The sequence below is a fragment of the Talpa occidentalis genome, unplaced genomic scaffold (genome assembly GCF_014898055.3).
Source record: "Talpa occidentalis isolate TD23 unplaced genomic scaffold, MPIMG_talOcc4v2.1 talOcc4.16, whole genome shotgun sequence".
Lineage (NCBI taxonomy): Eukaryota > Metazoa > Chordata > Mammalia > Eulipotyphla > Talpidae > Talpa > Talpa occidentalis.
The window spans coordinates 26,047,485-26,070,203 of NW_023601653.1; the positions used below are offsets into that span (position 1 = coordinate 26,047,485).

The 22,719-nt window shown below is 34.2% G+C and overlaps 1 protein-coding gene across 3 annotated transcripts in view; it reads right to left on the bottom strand.

Annotated features, from left to right (window-relative positions):
- Nucleotides 1-16,500: 16,500 nt before the first annotated feature.
- METTL25 (methyltransferase like 25) overlaps nucleotides 16,501-22,719 on the bottom strand; it is a 148,783-nt gene continuing 142,564 nt past the window's right edge. For 2 of the 3 annotated variants that reach the window (XM_037513920.1, XM_037513922.2), the window contains 3 exons: nucleotides 18,912-18,986; nucleotides 18,281-18,352; nucleotides 16,501-16,736 (listed from right to left, as the gene is read on the bottom strand). In XM_037513920.1, the coding sequence (XP_037369817.1) occupies nucleotides 16,644-16,736; nucleotides 18,281-18,352; nucleotides 18,912-18,986 (240 nt within the window). In that variant the 3' untranslated portion in view covers nucleotides 16,501-16,643. Of the gene's footprint in view, nucleotides 16,737-18,280; nucleotides 18,353-18,911; nucleotides 18,987-22,719 lie in introns of those variants that run through there. The other variant, XM_054696182.1, reaches the window with a different exon arrangement.

The window sequence follows — 22,719 nt, forward strand, 5'->3', positions numbered from 1 at the left end:
GGCCCAGGAAAGTTTAATTTTAGATATGTTGACCTTTTTAGGTGCTTCAAGAATGCCCGTGGGGATTGTAATGCCCATCGGGCTGTTGGATAAACAGGCCAAGTGCTTAGGAGAGAGATTGAGGAGAGAGAGCTTGACTAAGAATCATATTTTGAACATCATCATCATGAAATGCATTTTTAGAAGCCCAAGGCCATGCCCCATGGGCAAGTGGGTTAATGGTAAAAGGCCCAAGGACAGAGCTCTAGTGGAAAGACTAACAAAGAAAAACACAAAGGAATCTGCAGAGAAGGCTGGGAGGGTACAGACAGATAGCAGAAAACTCTGGGAGAAGTGGCTCTTGAGGCTTCCATGAAGAGATTGTTAGAGCCTTTTTTTTGGTTAAATGTATTGGCTTTATCTCTTCACTCTCATGATCTATTCCTCTCTCATTCATAGTATTTGATCCTCACAGTTTGGGCTTCACGGTTGCCTCTAGACTCTAGGTACCAAGAATTTTAACTCTTACCCTATTCATGGCCATGATGTAATGGGCTACTTAAAGATTTCTGAGACATCACGAGCTCTGTCTTTCTCATTTCATATATAAGGAAAATGAGAACTGGAAAGATGAAGTGTTTGCATAGGGTCACATACCTTGGAGGCAAAATAAGGAACAGAGCACAAGCTTCCCAACTCTACATTCAAAGTTATTACTTTTAATTTTTTTAATTAAATTTTCTCACTAATTTCTCAGGATCCTGCCTATGACGATTATATACTCATAACCAGAGTTCTGCCTTTGAACTAGATTGACATGCCTGTGTCTTAATCTAAGTCAGCCTTCCAGTATGCATTTGGCTAACCTGACATAAGGACTCTCATTACTGGGTAGGCAGAACACAGACTCTAATGCAAACCTTATCTAACATAATTCCTTATACACTTCCTAGTTTTTTTTTTTTAAATAACAACCCCCTGAAAGAGTGGCTAAAAGTAGATCTTTTGTGTTCCCTGGGAGAAAGGGAAGAGTGACTTAATGACGGTACTGATATTGGAGTCAGTAAACCTAGGTCACCTTGGAAAAATCATGTATAATTTTTTGAATTATACTGTATAATAGAAATATTTTATTTACAATGATATAAGTACATAAAAATGTGGGGGAAGCTTAGAAAAAGGAAAAATTAAGCCTACTAGGTCATTTGAGAAATATTTCCAAAGAAAGTGACATTTGAGGTGGATCATAAAGTTTTGTGTGGTTTTTTTTAAGATTTATTTGTTTGTATATACAAGAACTGGGGTACAGGCCAGAGGTGTCAGGGGTGAGAGGATTCATGAGAGACAGAGTAGGAAGCAGAACAGGAAGATGTGTTGAAATATATACTGTTGAAGGGAGCAGTGAGTGAGTCAGGAGAGGTCTGTTGCACCATGTCGGTCACCTCCCTGACTGGGGATTGAACTCATTCTGCTGTGGCTGCGGATAGCTTCATAGTGCTGTGTCTTAACCACTTGTGCCACCAGGGAGGACCCCATGGATCATAAAGTGTGACATGGACTAAGCACACAGCATCTACTAATGGAAAAAGTTAATTATCCCACATAGAGACAGAAGTGGCCATCAGAAGCCTCTCACAGCCTCTCTTTGAATTACCAAAACTTTGGAGCTACATGCCTTCCTTGCTATCCTTTCCAGGTGGACAAAAAAAATGCCCCTCCAATCCTCTGACCTCCTCATGCTCTTATGTCTATACAGTTGTGTTCTTCCTTCTCCTTCATCCTACCACAACGACTATCCTTTATCTGAGGCCTTCTGGAAATCTTTAGAGAAAAACAACACCACCATTCCATTACCCTTTTCACCAGACATCCACTTCAGGATGTTAACTAGCTATACCAGTTGCCATCATTTGTCTACCAAATTCTCAATAAGATTTAACATTTGTCTATTAATTGAAAACAAAAACAGGTTTTTTCCTGAACTCTCTGAATAACATTTTTTTCAAGTACTCTTGTCTTGCCAAACATTCTTCCTCAATAACCACTCAAATAATCACAATTGAAATAACCATTTACAGATCTTGAGCTCAAATTTTACTGTGAGCTCAAGGCAGCATATTGATATCTTCATCACTTGGGTGTTCCTCAGACAAAGTGTATCCAAAACTAAACGATTGAACTCTTAATTCCCAAGCAGTCCCTCAGGCCTCCTAGAATTTCTGCCTCTGTAAATGGCTGTGCTACTCAGCTAGCCACCCAAGCTTACCCGAAGGAAAGGAATGGTTAGTTTCCTAGACTTCATTCTCTTCCTCACCTGTGTTACCTAACCAGTAACTGAGTCATAATTTAACTCTTTAAATTAATTCATTTTTTTCTTTTCCATTTCTACTTTCTCTACTTTATCCAGGCATTTTCACTTTTCATTTAGTTTTCTGAAATAGGTTTCTAAGTGCTGTCCCAGCCTTCAGTTCAGTTCTGCTCCAATCAGTCTTCTATTCTACAGTCAGGGTGATTTTTCTAAAACAGACATAATCACATCACTCTTCTTGAAATGCCTCAGTGAGTTCTTATGCCTTGAGAGGAAATGTATCTCTTTAGCATGACTTTCAAGGCCTTCTATGACCCCCATTGTTCTACAGATCTTTGTAGATCAGGTTTCTTTAACATCACTTGAATTTCTCAAGAGCATCCTAAAATCAATGTATCCAAAATGGAATTTTCAATTTTCTCCAAGATATTGCTCTTCAGTGTACTTTAAAGCAATGCCTTTCATGTAAACAATCTAGAAACTGTTATTGTGTATTGACCAAAGAGCTTTGGGAACAAAACTTTAGTCCAAGTCAGATTTATTTTGCTTACCATAGCCAAGGGGAATCACTTCAGAGGGATTGTGGGTGGTCTCAGTAAAAGAGAGTTTTAGGAATTTCTTATAGGATTTGGGTTTGTATTACATGGTTACAGGGAGAACTTAAAAGCATGGGCTCCAGTTCTGAATTGGATATTGTCAAGAAGCTTGGGAAATTTGATGACTGGTCTTTTTTTCTTTTAATTTCTAGGAAGGAGGAGGATTAAAGTGGGTTGAGAGTAGTCCCAGCTAAAGAAACAGACCTAAGTTAGTCAACCAGAAGAGAGGATGTTCAGAATGGCTTACTGTCTTGTTCCAGACACATCCTTGGGTGGCCTTGTCTATAATTGTCAATTATTTGGGGTTTTAGCATTTCTAAGTTTTAGCTAGGTAATTTTGGAAAAGTAACTATACATCTTAGCTTTAATTTTCCAATATAAAAAAAGCAAATATTATTTCAGACAGAAAATTCAAAATCAATTTATATTTAATATAAATTTTAATAATGGTACTTTTTTTTTTAGATTTCTAAGAAAAAAGAAACCCAAAATATTATTCTAGTCATTTACAAAAGCAGTTCTATCTGATTGGTGGAATATGAGGCTTACCAGCAGCAGGGCAACCAAGAAAGCGTCAAATGCTTGAGATCTGTAGGGGTACGCATCTACTAAGATCTTGCTTTTCTCAAGGTAAACCTGAAAAAAAAGAAGACCCTCTACTCAAGAGCTAAGACAGTATCCATAGTGGTAAAGTGGTCAGACTCTCAAGTCAGAATGTCTGAGTTTGAACCTTGACATCACGTAATAGGCTCTCCCTGCCTGTTCCTACTTGGAGCAAGTTGCTTGACCTCTCTGTATTTCAAGTCCCTTTTCAGTTATGCAGCAGAAATTATATAGTCCCTTTCTCTCAGGATTATTATAATAATTATATAAGTTAATACATATAAAGTGTTTGGGACAGCGCCTAGTACGAGCAGGCATGCAATAAATATTTATTATAAGCTATCATGTCATTTGGAATTTTAAAAACCTTTTAAAAATTGAGTATTTGCCAAGCACACACTGCATGACTGGTATACATGTGTATAGGAGAAATATAAAGTTGGAGTCACCTCCAAAATTTTTGAAACAGATTTGGCCATTCAAGAAGATTCCTTCAGAGAGAGCTGCTCAGATGCCAGTACACTTGAGAATAGCGACTCTGGAATTATGTTAACATACTGGAACCTTCCCTAGAGACTAGAATGGTGAAAGAGCAATTTGAATAGACTTTCAAAGCAGTCAAAGAAATTGATGAGTATCCCTGTTTGCCAGGAAGGGGGTTATGTAACACCTTTGGACTAAACATAAGAGGCTAACAAAAATGGAACTTCTGGGGGATTCCATGAAATCTATAACTGAAGTGGCCCCATTGTTCTCTTCCTGACAAGCTGGCCATTGTGACATCTATTAACTAATACATGTCAGCGGGGTAGTTTTTTTTTTTATTACAACAGCTATTTTAAATGGCTCTTCTGTTTCTGTACAAAACTTTAGTTAAACTGTGTGCTTTTAGCATTTACTACATTGGAGGCAGTTCCTTTGGGGCAAAGAAAAATAGAGTTTGTAACAAAGATTAAGTTATAGGTTTTTTGGAAAAATAATCATATGGCGCATATAAGAAAACTTGGTATTTATTCTTATATTTGGTGGCTTGAAAACTGTATTTTTGGAGAACATATTTAATCTGATTAACATACTTCTGTAGAAAACTTTAGTTATCTGAATTGCTATTTGTCATTAGTAGACTGCTTGACTATGTTGCCTTGTATTTTATGCAATATCTAGGCAATAGACTAGTTGGGGTTTGCAGTTCATTCTCATGAAACTGTGGATCCCTTGTTTAACTACCAGTGATTTTTTTTCAGGCTGGTAGCTTTTATGAGAAGAAATTTCCCATATTCTAAACAAATGCATGGGACTTAACTAAATTTAGGATCCCATATTTTAGTTTAAAAATGGAAAACTTGGCCTGACAGTTTCAAAGGGGCTTTAAAAAACAGAGTTTCTAAATAGTAATATATAAAATGCATTTAATAATATTATCAGTCTTTAACTAGCAATCCTACTCTGGGAATTTATCTTTAAAGAGCAAATAATTGAAGGAAAGAAAAATGCCATATGATCAAAGGCATTCACAGCAGACTTGAGCACAATAGGAAGAGGTTGGAAACAACCTAAAATCCTAACAATAAAATAATGGGTAAATAGAATATATGTCATTAGAATCAACTTCTATGGTGGTTCTTAAAAATGATGATCATGAATCAAGCTGTATAGGGTCATGAGAAATGTTTCTTATATAATGTTAATATATGTTGACTCTTAGGACAAATATAAATGGTGCATGCATTTGTTTCATTTTTCAAAAATATACTTTACTTATATTCCAGCTTATCTGTTTTTCCCTAGTACACATTAATTTTTAAAAGATTTATTTTTATTTATTTATGCGCACAAGAACTGGAGTGTAGGCCAGAGGTGCGTGGGTTAAGAGGATTCACCAGAGACAGAGTGAGGAGCAGAACAGGTGAATCTACTGAAATACACTGTTGAGGGGACCAGCGGCTGAGACAGGAGAAGTTTGCTGTGCCATGTGGGTTAGCTCCCTGATGGGGGATCGAACTCATGCTGCAGTGGCTGGTGACAATAGTGCTGAGAGCTAACCCCTTGTGCCACTAGGGAGGTCCACACACATTATTTGAATAGGGAAGAAATGGAAGATTGAGAACTTTGGTATGAACATTGAAATTTTACAAGCCAGTGGGATGAGAGGACAGTTTCTCTTGTGTGTTATAGCAGGGGTTTCTTTGTAGCCATATATCTATATCTATCTCTATATGTTTATATATATTTGTGTGTGTGTGTATATATACATATATATATATATATATGTTTAAAATTCAGCCATTATCTAGGGAGATTGACCTCCCTCTCCACAGAAATTATATGGCATTTGAGTATTTCAAAGGTATAATAACCTTCACAACAAAATTATTCCCAATTATTGACTTAAATTTTTCAATAGTGCATGCATTTGAACAAATTACATTTGAAAATATTTCTTGGTGGTGGAAATAGTAATTTAAATATATTGTCTTCATTTTCTTAACAAAAAGAGGAAAAGTAAAGAGTTTTAAATGGCATGGCCATATTATTCTGGAGCCAAATTTCTCACTCATTTTTTATGGATTTATAGAAATGACAGCTTGAATGTTAAGGCAATTTGATGCCAGGAACCTGATTTGGTTGACTCAATAGATTCATTGTATCTTGATTTTCTTGATAAATGCTATTCAAATTCCAGTGCCAACTGGTTTACTATATTTATTAATGCAAACAGATCGTATGGGTAGAAAGATGCTAAAATTAAAGATAAATTGGAGAAGCACAGCACATGATGTAGAAAGCCCATTTAAAGATAGGAATGCCTTTTGAAAAGTATTTCTAATTGCTGTATGCATTTTTTAAATTAGTTTTACAATGGGTATATAGACAATACAGAACATTTTCACATATTCGTTTTATTTTCAAATTAAATATTTTACATTATTACTAAAAGTCATGTCTACAGTCAGTTGTAAGAAATGGTTATAAAAACATAATTTAAACCCAAAATTTATTAACACATCCTGTTGGAATAATGCCTGTTAAAGAATTTCAGTTGAAGGCAGAGGGGATGTGGGAAATTCTGGTCTCTGTATTTGTTCTTTGGCAGTGACTGAAGAGAAGGGACATAATCTTCTTAGATACAGACCTCTTCAGTGTGATGTGAGTCCATTTTGGGCAAGGCTGTGAATACCCTTGGGATTTGCATGCTCTCCCAACTTGGAATTCAGCAGACAGTATGGAGCCTTCAGGGCCTTCTGGGTTCTTGGCATAAAACTGATTCAGAGAGGCCACTTTAAAACCGTCTTCTTAAATGTAAAGCACTTGGGAATCCCCTTAAAATGCCCATTCTAATTGAGTAGGTCTGTGTAAGGAACTGAGATTCTGCATTCTTCACAGGCTCCCAGGTGATGCTGATGTTGTTCGTTCATGAACTGCATTTTTGTGTAATAAGGTTGTAAGCTGACCTTACTTGAGCAAAAAAGAAGTAAATGATGCAGGGAGTTTCCTGCTGAGTCTTTGCTCCCCATATTATTTCTATGTATAGAAACTAATCTGTGAATGAGGAAGCATGTCATTGGACTACAACTTAAAAAGAAGTATTATGTATTTTAATAATTTCTCACCAATTTTCTTAATCACTATAGTGTTGAGAAGATCAGCATTGGTAACTAAGAAATATTCTCTATAAATATTATGTTCAAGTCTCAGCATTGTTTTGTGTCTACCAGCTTTGGGGGATGTTATTGCTTTAACATTAAGATATAGTCATCTGTATGACTGGCTGGCTTTGAAATCTTGCTTTGGAATTTTCAAATTTATTTTATAAGTGATCTCTTTATTAACCTTCCTTCCTGGTTCTTTTGTTAGCCCTTGAATGTATGATATACAAAATGCCAAAGGACTTGGTATTTAAAATTATCAATTTATTTTAAAACTAAAGTTAATGTTGTGGACAGGAACTTTCTTGATCTCTGTAAGTAAGTTATAATTAATCAGTACCATTAGTGTTTAATTCTTTCAAAAATGGCCTTGGGCTGAAACTTTTAATGTTACATTGCAAAGTTCTGAGTACAATATCATATGTTTATAAGAAAACAGAAGATAAGCATGAAATATATTACCTGAAGTAGTAAAACCAAAATACCAAAATTATTTGGAATGTCAATGGAATTTTTGTCACTGAATCTTTTTTTTCCCTTCTGGCTTGACTTTATTTTTTTTTCATCTTTTATTCAATTTTTAAAAAAATTTTTACATCATTGTTCATTTTTAAATAATATTTGCTTTTCTTCCTCCCCCAGCCCCCCCACCCCATGAACAGTGAACTGAAGATCTTCTAAATGTTTTCTATCACGACATACTTCTATGGAAAATACATTTACATGTGTTTTTTAATCATTTATTTACTTATTAGTTTCAAATATATTACTATACCTTAATTCTTTGGTCCATCCAAGTTTGGAGACCTCAGAGCTAAACAAAAGGAAAGAACAAAAGAGAAAACCACAGAAAATATTAGACACTCGAATCATTATGCTTTCAAGACAATTAAATTCCTAGAGTCTGTGGTGAATGGGTAAGTTATCCTAAAGTATTAGCGTTTGCTCCCTGGCATATACTTCTACTTTCACATGAGAGCACTGTATTCCTAGCTTTCCCTCCCTACAATACCTCTCTTACTGAACCTGTGCGTGCTTCTCCAGAAAATGTAATAGGATGAAGCTTCACCAAACAAGCTGTGCACATTGGTTACCTGTGTACCTGCCACAACTTTCAAAAGTCCACTTTCAGTGGGGATAAGAACTAAACATTGATCATCAAATAGTTATAAAACTGCAATAAATAAATAAATATATCCCTAACACACTTTACAAAATGAGTTTGCTATTCTGAGGATTGAGATCTGAAAGCACCCAGCGCAAATTCCCAGTTCATAGAAGATGTTCAGTGAAGTTTTGTTGAATTTTATGTCTTAATCAGAAACATAAATACTCTGTTCTTTAAAAAGTCATAGAGATTTAGTCTTCTGATTCCTCTCTTTCTCAGATGGCATTTCTGTTTTGCCTCTCTCTACCAATAGTGACCTTAGTCTTATGCATTTGCAGCTTGTAGAGATTAGAATCTAAAAATCAGGGCATGGATTAAATGTGTATGTGATTAAAATCCACTAGGTGACTATGACCTTCAGAAGCTCTGTAACAATGCCTTAATTACTTAGCTAAACAAAGTTCCATGCAATTTCATTTTAATTTTCATAATAAAAGGAAGATCTCTGTTGCATTTACCATTGTTTCATTAATCTTAAAGTTAGGAGCTATGCTATTAACAGCTGCAATTTCAGTAAAATCCTTTCTTTTCCAAGCATCTGCAACCAATTTATTAGAATGAAAACACATTACCAATATTCTCATTAACAAAAGTGGATATTAAAACTGTGCTACAGATCTAAAACATGAAGTATATTTTTAAAGACTTTCAAATATGTTTAAGATAAACAGTATTTAGTATTAATGAGAGAAAAGTTATCCAAGAAAATTATTTACTGTACAAAAGCTTTGAGTTCTCACACTTTAAATGTTGACCCTCAAAGCTTTTAAATATCTTTCTTCAGTACAATATAACCTGATCAGAAATGACTTTCTGAACTTCCTAAACTTAGAACAAGCTGGTAACTTGAATGTAAATGTGGACCCTTTAAAGCATTGTTTGTATATATAGAAAGATGTTCAACATTCTACATTAAAAATGAACTCTTTTGCATTCAATTTCATTTTTATCCCTTTGAGTTAATTGAAGTGAAAATAGAGCCGTCTTTGTTATTATTATTATTTAAAAATCTGCCCTTTATGCCTTTCTTCACATAGGTTTACCTGAACAGAGTTAGATTGTCTACGAAATTAGAAGTTTTCTGGTCACCAGAACACCAGAGATGTCTGTTGCTATAATCAAATGGTATCTGGAATTGTTTCATTGTTCCCTTGAAACATGTTATTTGAGTATACTTTGTTAGATGGAAAGCCACCATCAAATCTTTTTCTTAAAAGAGTTGTAGCAGTATTTGAAGACTGGATTCTTTCGGAGAGGGGAGCTAACTCAGAATACATGTGTACTCAGCTCACCAGGCTTAGCCAGTGTACACCAAATCCCATGTTGACCAAATGGAAAGCAAGGTGGTGAATTTTAGGTTGGAATTTGCATGCTTTCACTATTTTTCTAAAATTTAACATGTTCAATCATAACTGAGTACAAGTTAAAGGCTTTTCCTCCCTTGAGATCTAAATACATGCTACTTTGTTCTGTACTGAAATGTGTTAACACTCTTATTCTGGATTGTGCATTGGAAAATTCTAATAAAAAACAGTACAATTAAATGAAAAAGGTTTTCCATTGACAGAACATCTGTAATCTTAATGAGGCAATCCATTGAGATAAATACATCAACTAATAAATCCCCATACATGCAGCCAATAGCATCTATGGCCAGGTATAAACCATCTGGGGATATTTGGAGACTTTCAGTTCCTTTGGTCACAGGTTAACCAGAGCACATATTTCACATAGCAGATTATTTTTTACACAGTCCTCTTCTGTGAAAACAAACCATTCTACTGACCACATTTAAAAACAACCTAAAGGAATCTATAATTATGGGGAAGAATGGGATAAAAGTGAACAGTCTAGGACACACAGTTCCTGGTAAAAAATTGTGTTTATGGAGACACTGTTTTTTCCTCTCAAATGTCATTATTCAAATCTTAACATTCCATACATCTCTATTATGTATTTTAATGCTAGATTGTAAACTCTTAAGGAGTAGGAACTATTTTAATTCTTAAATCTTTCTCTCCAATCTTGATTTTTTTTTAAGATTTATTTATTTATGCATTCAAGAACTGGGGTACAGGCCATAGGTGCAGGGGATGAGAGGATTCACCAGAGAGAGCGGGGATGGAACGGGCAGACTGAAACACACTGCTGAGGGGAGCAGTGGGCGAGACAGGAGAGGTCTGCTGCACCATGTGGGTAGCTCCTTGGCAGGCCGGGGGGATGGAACTCATGCTGCAGTGGATGCGGATAGCTTCACCGAGCTGTGCTTAACCCCTTGCGCTACCAGGGAGGCCCCAATTTGTTGATTGTTGTAACTATTCTCTAAGTGCTTAAAATAACTGTACTCTGTAGTGGTTGGGAAGGTTTATCACATTTGTCCATTAGCTCAAATTTACTTATTGCATTGATTCTTGTATCTTTACAATTTTGTTTGCTTTTTCTATGACACAAATGACCAATGAAAATAATCCCAGAAGGGGGATTACTCTTCTCCTTGTAGTTGTGATAATTTTTGCCTTACATAACAGATTGTTATTACTACAAATTTAGAATTTTTCTATCTTCCTAGCAAACTGAAACTTTTTTTGTTATGCAGGACTTCTTTTTATCTTTAAGAATATTTTTTTACCTTACATTCAAATCTAATTGATATCGTTTCCTTTTGATGAATATTTGCAAGTATGTCTTTTTCCTTCCTATTAATTTTGAATTTTTGTACCCTTGTTATAATGTGCTCTTCTAATGAGCATGTGTTTGGTTTTACTCTTCTAAAAAATCAATTTTTGTTTTCTAATTGAAGCATTTAATTTACATTTTATGGAATTACTGATATATCTGGACTTAAGTCTATTACCCTATTTGCTTTCTCCATGTACTGCTTACTCAGTGCTTCTTTTGCTCTCTTTTATTGCCTACCCCCTCACATACACAGACACCCTGCCTCAAGAGTGGAAATCAGCATCACACTAAGATCCAGGCAAGTGGGCCCTGCACTTTGTTGCACTCCTCTGGTGGCTACAAACATTGAGGCTGACAGTGCCCTCTAGGCAGTGCTGCAAAATCCAAACTGAAAACTATTTGGTCTTGGTCTTTATTTCTCCCCTTTATGTCACTTTCCTCCTGGGGCCCAGGGCTGAGCCACAGATCCAGAAGGGCCTTCAGGTAGGCAGACTGCTCCTACTGCATGACACTACTTTTTCCATGGGATTCTGCGAGATTGGGCTGTTAGAATGGTAAAGCCAGCATGGTGGTATTTTGCTCATGGTTCTGCTCACTCTTGGGATGGCCTGTTGACAGTATCATTTTATTCTTTTCTCTTAAAAATTATATTCTTTATAATTCTTTTAGATATTATGATAGTGTATCACAACATTCAATCTTATCAAAGACTGGTAATTTTTACTGCTACTGTTTTTCCTGGTCATTGAAAGGAACTTGTTGGAATATTTAACACCATTTATTACTTTTTCCTGTATTTTGTACTGGTTTTGATTATTTAAATTGCATGTTTATATATCAACTCCTACTGGAACTTATTGACTTATACAGTCAGTATTTACTTATAAGTATCTATTACAGTCACTTTATTGGCTTTCTTTTCTTCTTTCATTTGCATCTTTCCATGAGACCATTTCCTTTCTCCTTGACAAATGACCTTTAATATTCTCATTATTGCAGATCTGCTGTTGAAAATTTTCTTATGTGTCTGAACTTGTCTTTATGTCAATTTAATTCTTGAAAGATATTTTTACTGTTCAGAGAATTCCATATTTGCATTTTTTTTTTATTTTCAGCACTTTGAAGATTTTGTTCAATTGTCTTCCAGTATTTACTGTTTCTGTTGTGAAATTCATTGTCAATCTGGGCCTCCCTGGTAGCACAAGGGATTAAGCACCACACTATGAAGCAGTCCGCATCTTCTGCAGCAAGAGTTCGATCCCTGGCTGGCCAGAGAGACCCACATGGTGAAGCAGACCTCTCCTGTCTCTCCTGCTGCTTCCCTCAGCTGTGTACTTCAGTCAGTCTGCCTGTTTTGTTCCCCATCTGGTCTCTGGTGAATCCTCTCACCCTCCCACACCTCTGTCCTGTACCCCAGCTCTTGTATGCATAAATAAATCTTAAAAAAAAATTCATTGTCAATCCAATAGTTACAGCTGTATAGGTGAAATTTTTTTTTTTCTTCTGGATATCTTAAACTTTCTTGTCTATTTTTCAGCAGTTTTAATATATGCTTAGTCATAATTTTTTGAAACATTTGCTTCTTGAATCTGTGGCTTGATTTTTTTCTGTTTAATATTCTTAATCCATTTTCTCCTGAATATTAGTCCCCTCATTCTGTCTTTGTAATAATTGCACTCCTAGGGATCGACCTGAAGAATGCAAACACTAAATCATAGTGTGTGCACTACTTCTTTGTTTATTGCAGCACTAGGTACAATAGCCAAGTTATGGAAACAGCCTAAGTGCCCAACAAAAGATGAGTAGCTAAAGATGTAGTATATACACACAATGCAATACTACCCAGTTATAAAAAGAGATGAAATCCTGACATTTGCAACAACATGGATGGAACTGGAGGGGATTGTACTGACTTAAGTCAAAAGGAGAAGATGAATTCTGGCTGCTTTCACCCAGGTGAAATACAGAGGACCAAAACAAAAGGAAAGAAAAAAAAACTAAACCTAAACAAAACCTACAAATTTGACTGTAAAATTGAGGATGCCAAAGGGGGAGGGTGGGGTAAGGACAAAGTGGGGAAGGAATCCAAGTAATTATGGAAGACTGGTAGCAATGGTGGTGGGTGTGGTATGGGTGAAGAGGCGTGAACATATTTTCCTAAATCATGTATAGTATTGTAAACCCAATGTTATCAAATAAAAATAATGCAAGTAACAATGTATTTCTTTGTATTCTAAAAGAAATCTATGAATTGAAAAGAGCAGATGAAAGTTAGGAAATACAGAAACAGAACAGTCAACAGCTCACAGCCATCTAGGAAAGGATGAAATTTTATGCCTCGTGACTTTGTAATAACTATGTGTTAAAAGGGGTAATAAATAATGATAATAATAATAAACTATTATTATGCACAGTGACTAGAACTGTAAATCAAAGAATAATCTTCAGATGCATGCAATATGGAAAAGCCTTATATATAACTTTCAGCATTTCTACTTGTCAAGATATTAAGTTGGAAATTATCTTAGAAATAAATGTTAAACTTAAAATAACATTATCTCAGCATGCACTATTACAGTGAAATTTAACTACTGTATATAAGATAATGTTTTTCATCCAAAATCATATTCAGGGAACACTGAGATGAAAAATACATGATTTTTCACTTTATCAATTTTTTTTTAAAGACAAAGTCAAATTCACTTGTAAATATGGACAACTCCCCAGATTTTGAATAGAGATGCTTAAAATCTATTTGTAAGTTGTTTGATTAGAACTTAGAACATATTTTTTCCTCTACACAATCAGTGTTGTAAGCATGGTTAAGTTTCCATTTCTATGCCTCTAAGGCATTTAACAAACATAACTATTGCTTTTATATTGCCAGGGATTAAGTGCTTTACATTGTAACTGTGGCCCTCTGCTTTATGTGACAGAGCAATGGGATCTAAGACAGAGACAACTGTGCCAAACTGATTTGTTTGTTACAGGGAAATTTTCCCCTTGAAAGACAAAACTGAAAACCAAAAAATAACTTCATTATTTGTCAGGACATTATTCCCATATTTTATTTTAAATAAACAATCTGCTTACCTTGGCAGAGCTCACTATCAAGCAACAGGTTAGTTATCAAGACTTGATTCAAGAACTTCACCTTGGTGTAGATACATTATAAAACTATTATGTCATGAACTTTTTAAAATTTATCTGTTCTCTACTGTCAGATGCATGACGGCAAAGATCCACTTTAAACCACCTGATCCCAGATCCCTAGATCCTATAAATGTCTTCTGCTGACATCCCTCTTCAGAGACTGTCAAGATTATAAAGGCAGAGTCCTTTAATATTGCAGTGAATTCTTAGTTTTGCTTTATTTTCAAGTTGTCCAGAGATATTTTGGGCAAGTTTAATAACATATATAACGTTAATGTTCATAAAACAGCATAATTTCTATTCTTATGTTTTTATAGATGAGAAAACTGAGGCATACTGAAAAATTGTTACATACCAAAGAACATAAAGCAATTTAGCTCACATAAATAAACTATTGCATTAATATTACAGTGGTACCTCCCTGAGTCTACAGATTTGAAGACATCCTGAAGAATCCCATCCTCTTGTCCTCCTGAGCCTGTAATTATTTATTTAGGATTCTAATTGCTTGTATTGCTTACTGAACCATGAGCTATTTGAGGATAGGGACATATCTTGTTTGTCTCCATAGTGCTAGTGACTATCAGAATCTTGGAAACATAATAGACATTTAATATGTTTCCAAAATGTGTATTAATGAAACTGCACTTTACACATGAGGTTCTGAGATATTGACAGTCTTGCTTTCACTCAGAATTGGTGCTCCCACCAATGCATCACATTTTTTTTTAGCTTAACTGTAAATGAACTCTCAAAGATCGGTTTCTATCAGATAAGACTACAAATATTGCATTAGAGATTCATGTGTATAAAGTTGCAGCCCTTTCAAAATGTATTTTTTGCTTATTTGTGAAATATCATCTCAGTGTGATCACAGAGACCATCTCATGAATATTAGGTGAATGATACATGATTTATTAGGAGAAATAAATATTATATAAATGTTTGTCCACCAAGAGAAAGTTTAAAATTTTACCTAGCAGGTAAATTATGAAAGTAGGTTAGAATGGTTTTCTGAGCAGCTTCTAAAATAGCTGCTCATATAGCAAACAATATGAGGAAATAAACAATGTAAAGAGACACATCAACCAAATGTAAATGTGAGAGCCCTGTTTGATCCTGAATAGAACAAACTGAGATAAAAGAATTTCAAGCCAAAAAGTGAACTGTAAATGAGGATAAGTCAGAGAGATGTCAACCATGGAAAAAATCTTAAATTTAGAAATAGAAAATAAAATATATGAAATAATAAAATGCCTGAGACTTGCTTAAAAATTCCCTAATGGGGATGGTTGTGTGTGGACAGTGTGTGTGTGTGTGCATGCTCATGTAGGTACAGGTAAAACAGGATCGGTAAAATGTTGATCATCGTTAATGTTCGTATGCATACAAATAGTATTCATTATACTCTACTTTCCACTTCTAGATGTGTTTTTTATAACACCATATTTAAATGACATTTCCATAATAAAAAGTATAAAAAAGGCTTATTTCTCAGTATTGTATAGCTTTAGAAACTACCAAATCACTCATATATATATATATATATATATATATATATACACATATTGGTTGCAAAATCAATATTATCATTGCAACCCAATGTAAAAAATTATTGTCATCTGTGGATTGATTCCAAAATTTAAGAAAGCAGCTACTTTTTCTGCTTGGGAAAATTTTATATAGTCTCTAGATGAACATTAGGGAAGCTTTTTCCATCTGTCATCTCTTCTATGTGCATTAGAAACCTCAAGTTCTCTGTTAGTGAAAGGAGCCTGTACCACACTGGGCTGAGTGCTGGCCTCACATTCACTCTTTTTCTACTCAGATTGGCTTTTTACAGAACATAATGTGCCATTAAGTGCAAGCCCATCATTTTATTTTAATAAGATAAATAGCCTCAAGAATCCTTTAAGTGAAAATCTCATTTATAAGATGGATATTTCTTTAAGGGTATAGAATACATTTTCTCACAAAACTTACATTAAAATGCAGTGCAAAATACACTTTATATTAGGAATTTTTTATGTCTGGCCTGGTTCCTGGGTATTTCTTTCCTTTAAATGTGGATTTTTCCCTCTGATAATGTGGAATATCCTTCAAAATGTGGAGAAAAATGCAAATGATCTTCAGTACCAACTAAATTTACTATAACTATATTTTCCATTTTTTTTAAGTCTACAAAAATCAAAATATGGTGTGTAGCAAATATCAAGTATCTAAAATACTAAACATGAAACAAGGTTTCAATTACAACGTCTTATCGACATACTGGCTCAGGGATGCAGGTTAATCCTTTACAATATTATCACAGATTCTAAATTTTATTAATACATGCTTAGACAATGCAAAAAGAGATTATGGCACTTTGTTGTTAGCTGTTCTTGTTTATTTAAAATATGTAGCAAAGATTTTCCAATATTTACATAAAACTGACATAAATGTTTAGAAAAGCACTATTAGCAATAGATCTCCCAAAAGATACATCTAATAATCTCCTTCAATTCAAATCATTGCTGTTTCTTCAGAGCAATAACAGCGTAACATCTGGGAGATTTCACAGGATCAAATAACTTCACAAGCGCAGACCATGCAATATCTTCCTGCAAATTGACAGGTGATTTAAGGATACAAAAATTCATTAAAGATAAAAACAAGAGATGGTTCAGGCTATTTTTTGTAACATAAAAACTACATAAAAACAAGCTATATATAAAGAAATTATTCTTTGTTAAATAAAATTACTATTTACAATTTCATTTTAACAAATTTATGTAAGGAAACAAGGATCTATGCAGAGAGTCAATTACAAGGGTACTCTTTGCTGTGATTGTGAAAAACTGTAAGTATCTAATAGCAATTATTTATTATTTAAGTGAATTATAATATAATTTTCAACTTCTATAGCACAAGCATTTTTCAACTTCTATAGCACAAGCATTTTTCAACTTCTATAGCACATTTAATGAGATGTACAAATACAAAATGAAATAAATAAAACAAATTAGATACAATTTGTTTCCAGTTTTAAAGTACAAGCAATGTGCGCATACATATACATGCAACATATATATATTACAAAAAAGCACTAGAGAACATACCAGAAATCTAATAAAGATGGAATTATTGTTACTTTTAATTTTTTATATTCTTCATTTTGAACTTTCTATTAACTATCACCTTTACAACAAAAAATTAAATATTAACAAATTAACATTTGTATGATTCTGTCACTTCATTACCAATCCATTAATCCTTAAGCATATTGTTTTGCCCACCTGCTTTATTTATGTTAATAGAAATTGTTTTAAAAAGGGATGATGATTACATAGTTAACTAGGCCTAATTTTGCCACCTACCAACTTGGAAACCAAAGTTTTCCAGTGATTTTGGTGGAAACATAGGAAAATACACTATTACCTAAATATTTAAAAAATTCTTTTCGGCATAAAATAAATATAGGAAAAAAGCAACCAACTATCAAAAGCCATTGTCTCAAGTAGCCTATTAAAAAGAAGAATGTAAAATTCTCCATATGATAAAACAGAATCACTAAAATACACATTTGGAGTAGAAACATAAGGCTATATCCATGAATGAGGTTAATTCTAATAATTCATAAAACTTTATTTTCATCACAGCACAGAGTGGAATGTATAAAACATATTTTCCCTAAAGAAAACCAAATAGAAAATTATTTTTCATACAACACAGAGAAAATTGTAAAAAAATAGACAATTTTCATTGATCAGAAAGTTTTTATACTGCAGAATGCATATATCCAAAAATCCAAGGTGAACTGAAAGGCAAATTCTTACAAGATGAACTGTATATATGATATCTTTTATGTCTGTTATTTATTAATTTTAGCTATATAGTATGTCATATAGGATGGTTTGTATTCACTGCCTACTGTATAGTAATTACCACACAATTAAAGAACCTAACTTTATTGCAGTTCTGTGGAAAACATCTGTTGTACATATGTTTATGTTTTAAAAAAAGATGGAATGAATATTTAAACTTGGAAAATATAATAAGAAAAATGATCTTACTAGTTTTATGTGATAGAATTTTAATATAAGTGAATCCATATTAGTGGATTTAATAAACATATCTGTTATACATTTAAAAGTAACATAATTACCTGCTCTTTTAGGTAGCAAAGTCGATCCAGAAGAATCAATGTCTCTATACAAGGAGCCAGAACAACTTTCAACTAAGAAAAAGAATAAGAGGCTGAGGATGGTGGTACTTAAAAGACTAGCTTAATCCTAATGTATAAGAAAATGTATCTATAGAAATTTATATGAGGCCAACTCTCCAATAACTGCTGCATACTTCAGAAAATTAACAGAGCAGAGATCAAAAGTTTCTCTTCAACAATAATAGGAAAAGAATGTCCTTTGAATGACTTTGAGGTAGAATCCAAAAGCGATCTTACATATGTGATAGAAAGCTTTTAAAGGGGCACTAAGAATGAAATTCATTAAAAGGAATGCTTGTGAAATAACTGCATTGAGACCAATATGTGTTCAAAGCACTCTGAAATTTCTTTCTGTGCGTTTATAATACACTTTAAGAGAAATCTACCATGTGTTCTCTTTACTACATTACCAACACCTAATATAGTTCTGAAATAGGAAATGATCCAAAACAGTTTTTCTACAGTAAGAGAAAAAACAATATAGATTGGTTGGCTCCATAATAAAATTTAATAGGACCCTATTCAAATCTAGTAACATATTCAATTTACTATCTTTAATTCTGAGATTTACCATATTAAAAGCTTCCAGTTCATTCATTCTAGGTTTATACTTCTCATAGTAGTCCATTATGATTTTTTCAGGCAGCTTCAAGATAAAACAACAACAAAAGTAGTAAATATAACAACAGTTAAAAAATATTTTTCTTATTTAAACATATCCTAAAGTACATGTAACAATTTAAAATAAACTTGGGTATCTGAAGAACTCTATGGATATTCATGAAAGCAAATTAATGTAACTCTAAATTCATTGAAATATTTTGCACCGAGAATAGGTTATTCAATATATCACAAATAAAATTACCAACAACACCCTATTAATATTATTTCATTTCAACAAGTTAGTGATTCAATATTTACTTTTACTTGGGATATATAACAGGAATTCAATAAACATTTTTTGAATGAAATAAAGATTTAAAATAAGATATCTAAAACTACCCTAGAAAATAATTCAAAGATACAAGACAATAAGGACATAAATTTATCTTTAAGGTAATTTTTTCTAACATCCATTTAACAAATCCATCACATAGATTACTTTCCATTCTTTCTCTAAAACTTGATACTCACAGTGGAATAGTTCATTTCTATGACAATGACTTCTGTGCAGAATTAAAGAAAAGATTTCCCCCTTGGTACAGAGCCCATGCAAATTAAGCCACTTCCCTTCTCAATACTTAGAGAATTTTCTCATCTTTGAATCAAATAAAAGTCTCCAGGACATTTTTGCAGAAAAGTATATTGGACAGCATCCAGGTATGCACTTCAAGGCAGCAAAAGATTCTCATCTTGCATAATTGTGTGTGTGTTTGAATTACAACCATTAGTCTTTACTTCTCTTCTACCACCCTGTCAGCAGTTACAGGACAACTTAGAACTCACTCTGTATTCTTTTCCGCCTCACCAGCATACCTTTTCCAACAAATATGGCTTCTCAGTGTGACTCCTTGGGTTCTCCAATATCCAGTTTCTCATTTGTGCCAAACTAGAAAGCATCATCCTGGCCACGGGGCAAACTATTTAACAATAGTTTTAATAAAGCATCGCTAGAGGGATGAACTATTACAGTTACATAGGTGTAAGTAGGGTAATACTTCTTTAATGATGTGATCTGATACAGGGATGGGGCCTGGCTATCTAGGATTTGTATGGGGGGGTAGGTCCATGAAAGTCAGGAATGGGGTTTAGAGCAGTTTTCTGCAGTTAATGGGGCAAGACCAAGAAATCAGAGGGCAGTCATGAGATACTATAGATAATTCAAATGGAATTGTTGGGGATTCAAGGTCACATTCCAAAGTGATGTGGTTGGAACTGAGATATAATCACTAAGCTTGACAGGTACAGGCTGGGGAATTATCATTAAGAATCAGGACTCTGCAGGGCCTCCCCTGGTGGCTCAGCGGTTGAGCGCTGGGCTGCTAGGCTGCCCGCAGCCTCTGCAGCGTGGGTTCGTTCTCCAGCCGCCGGCGAGGGTCCCACAAAAAAAAAAAAAAAAAAAAAGAATCAGGACTCTGCAGAGAACTCAAAAATCCACAGTAGACAGCTAGTGTAATCTCCAGGCAGTGAGCAGAAGAGAAAGCACTAAAATTGAATAAAGGGGAAAACCAGAAACTTAAAAGCCAAAAGATGAAGCCGTGGTGGGAGACAGTGATAACAGCAGGTCACCAGAGGCAAAGGAAAGGAAGAGTCTGAATTCTCACATAGAAAAAGCTCATGCACTTTTTGACTCGTTAACAGGATGCTGTTTAAGCCTCCCCAAACTCTGAAATGCAGTGCCTACCGGAATGCATGAATGAAACTGCACATGTGCATGTAACCATGACCAAAGTTTCCTAACGAGGAGTGTCTGAAGTGTTCAAGCACTTGAACAAAATACTTATAGTCCTGCAGTTCTGTCACATAGAGCATCAAAGTGTTCCACCAGATACAAAATATTAGGAAAATGACATTCTTTTGCAAGGAAATGAACTTTTCAGAGCTTTCAAGTCCTGGTACAGGAGATAAGAACTAATTAGTCTCTGCAAGGGAAATAATTTTCTGCTTAGTTCCCAAAACACTGATTTCTAAATCAATTCCTTGCGACTTTTTTTCCTCTTCCAATATCCACTGAAATTTCAGGATAACCTTCCAATTAATTTTCTCTGAACTTTCTTTTCTTTCTTTTTTTAAATACCAGTCTCCTAAATAAAACTGGGAACTTGAGCTTAGTTTAGGAAATTAATTATCACACAAGAAGTTTCATATTCATTGTGTTTTTACAATGGACAATCAGGAAACAAATAAGAGAGGGTCTGCCACAGTAGTTTTAAAAGAAACTACTTGATATGTATCTACTGCTATAGGTTTATGCTATCTTGTTCTTCATGAGAGATGTCCTAATTATCATTGTAAATCCAGTGTTTATACTGTTCTTGGCACAGCGGGGCGTCTTCAAAATAAATGAACAGTTACATTATGCTGATTTCAAAAGTCTTGCTTTTGCTTGCCTATTTTGGAAAAATACCTAAAAATATTTTTTTGAATGACCCTCTATCTACTTCCACCAACATTCTAGCTTAATGTGTTTTCACTTTCACCCATTCAACAATACACCTCCCCATTCTTATAGTTATCAGTTTTAATGTCCTCATTTCAGTTCCCAATATTAAAAATTAACTTCATTTATTTGAGTATTCATTACATGTGTATAATACAAACACATACACACAAACTCTAGAATATACCTTTATATTTCCCTCTTCTTATGGACAAGTACTCCAGCTTACTCACTGTCTAACAAAATAATACTAGTACTAATGCCTTTAAAATCCTATGGATGTGTGTTTTTGTGTGTGTACAAGCACACATTTGTGTGCATGCAGTATGTACATGAAGAAGATGATGGAAAGAACAGTTACATAAATGGACAAAAGTAAATAAAATGGTGTGGAGCAATAAACACAGGGGTGGCAGCAGTATTTACAATAGCCAAGCTTTGGGAGCATAGTAAGTGCCTCCAACAGATGACTAGATTAAGATGTGGTATATATACACAATGATGAATACTACTTAGTAGGATTTTATCTTTTTTGATAAAATCATACCATTTTCAGCAACAAGATGGATAAGCCAGAAGAAAGATAAATAGTGGATGGTGTCACTTATATGTGGAATATAGAGAAATCAAACAAAGGGGAAGAAAAAGATAACCCTGAAAACCAACCTTTGAAAGCTGACCATAGAACCAAGGTATCCAGAGGGGAAGGAGAGAGTGGAGAATAGGGTGGGGAGAGAGCACAATGGACTATGGTAAAGGACTATGAGGACCTTGTGGTGGGTAGGCTATGAAGACAACACTAAAAGGGGAGAGATCATCCTATACTTCCAAAAATATTAGCAATTATGTAAACCAATAGTGCTACAATAAAAAAAAAAAAGAAAGTTAAAAATAAATAAAACTGGTACAGACTGTGAAGAAAACATAAAACTTTAAAGGCAATTTTTTGAAGGCTTTCTGAAATTTGGTGAGATGACAATGTTTGGGACACAAGATAAAATTTGAGGATATTTGGTGAGATGACAATGTTTGGGACACAAGATAAAATTTGATAAAATCATACCATTTTCAGCAACAAGATGGATAAGCCAGAAGAAAGATAAAATCATACCATTTTCAGCAACCCATTGCAATGGCAAATGCTTGCTTTTAGCTCTATATTCTTCCTTTTACCAGGATGTCCTTTTAATCATCAGAATTTTATTTTAGATATTTATAAATATTTATATATTTATTTTAGATATTTATAAATGTTAAAGCATTTTACAAAGAACATATG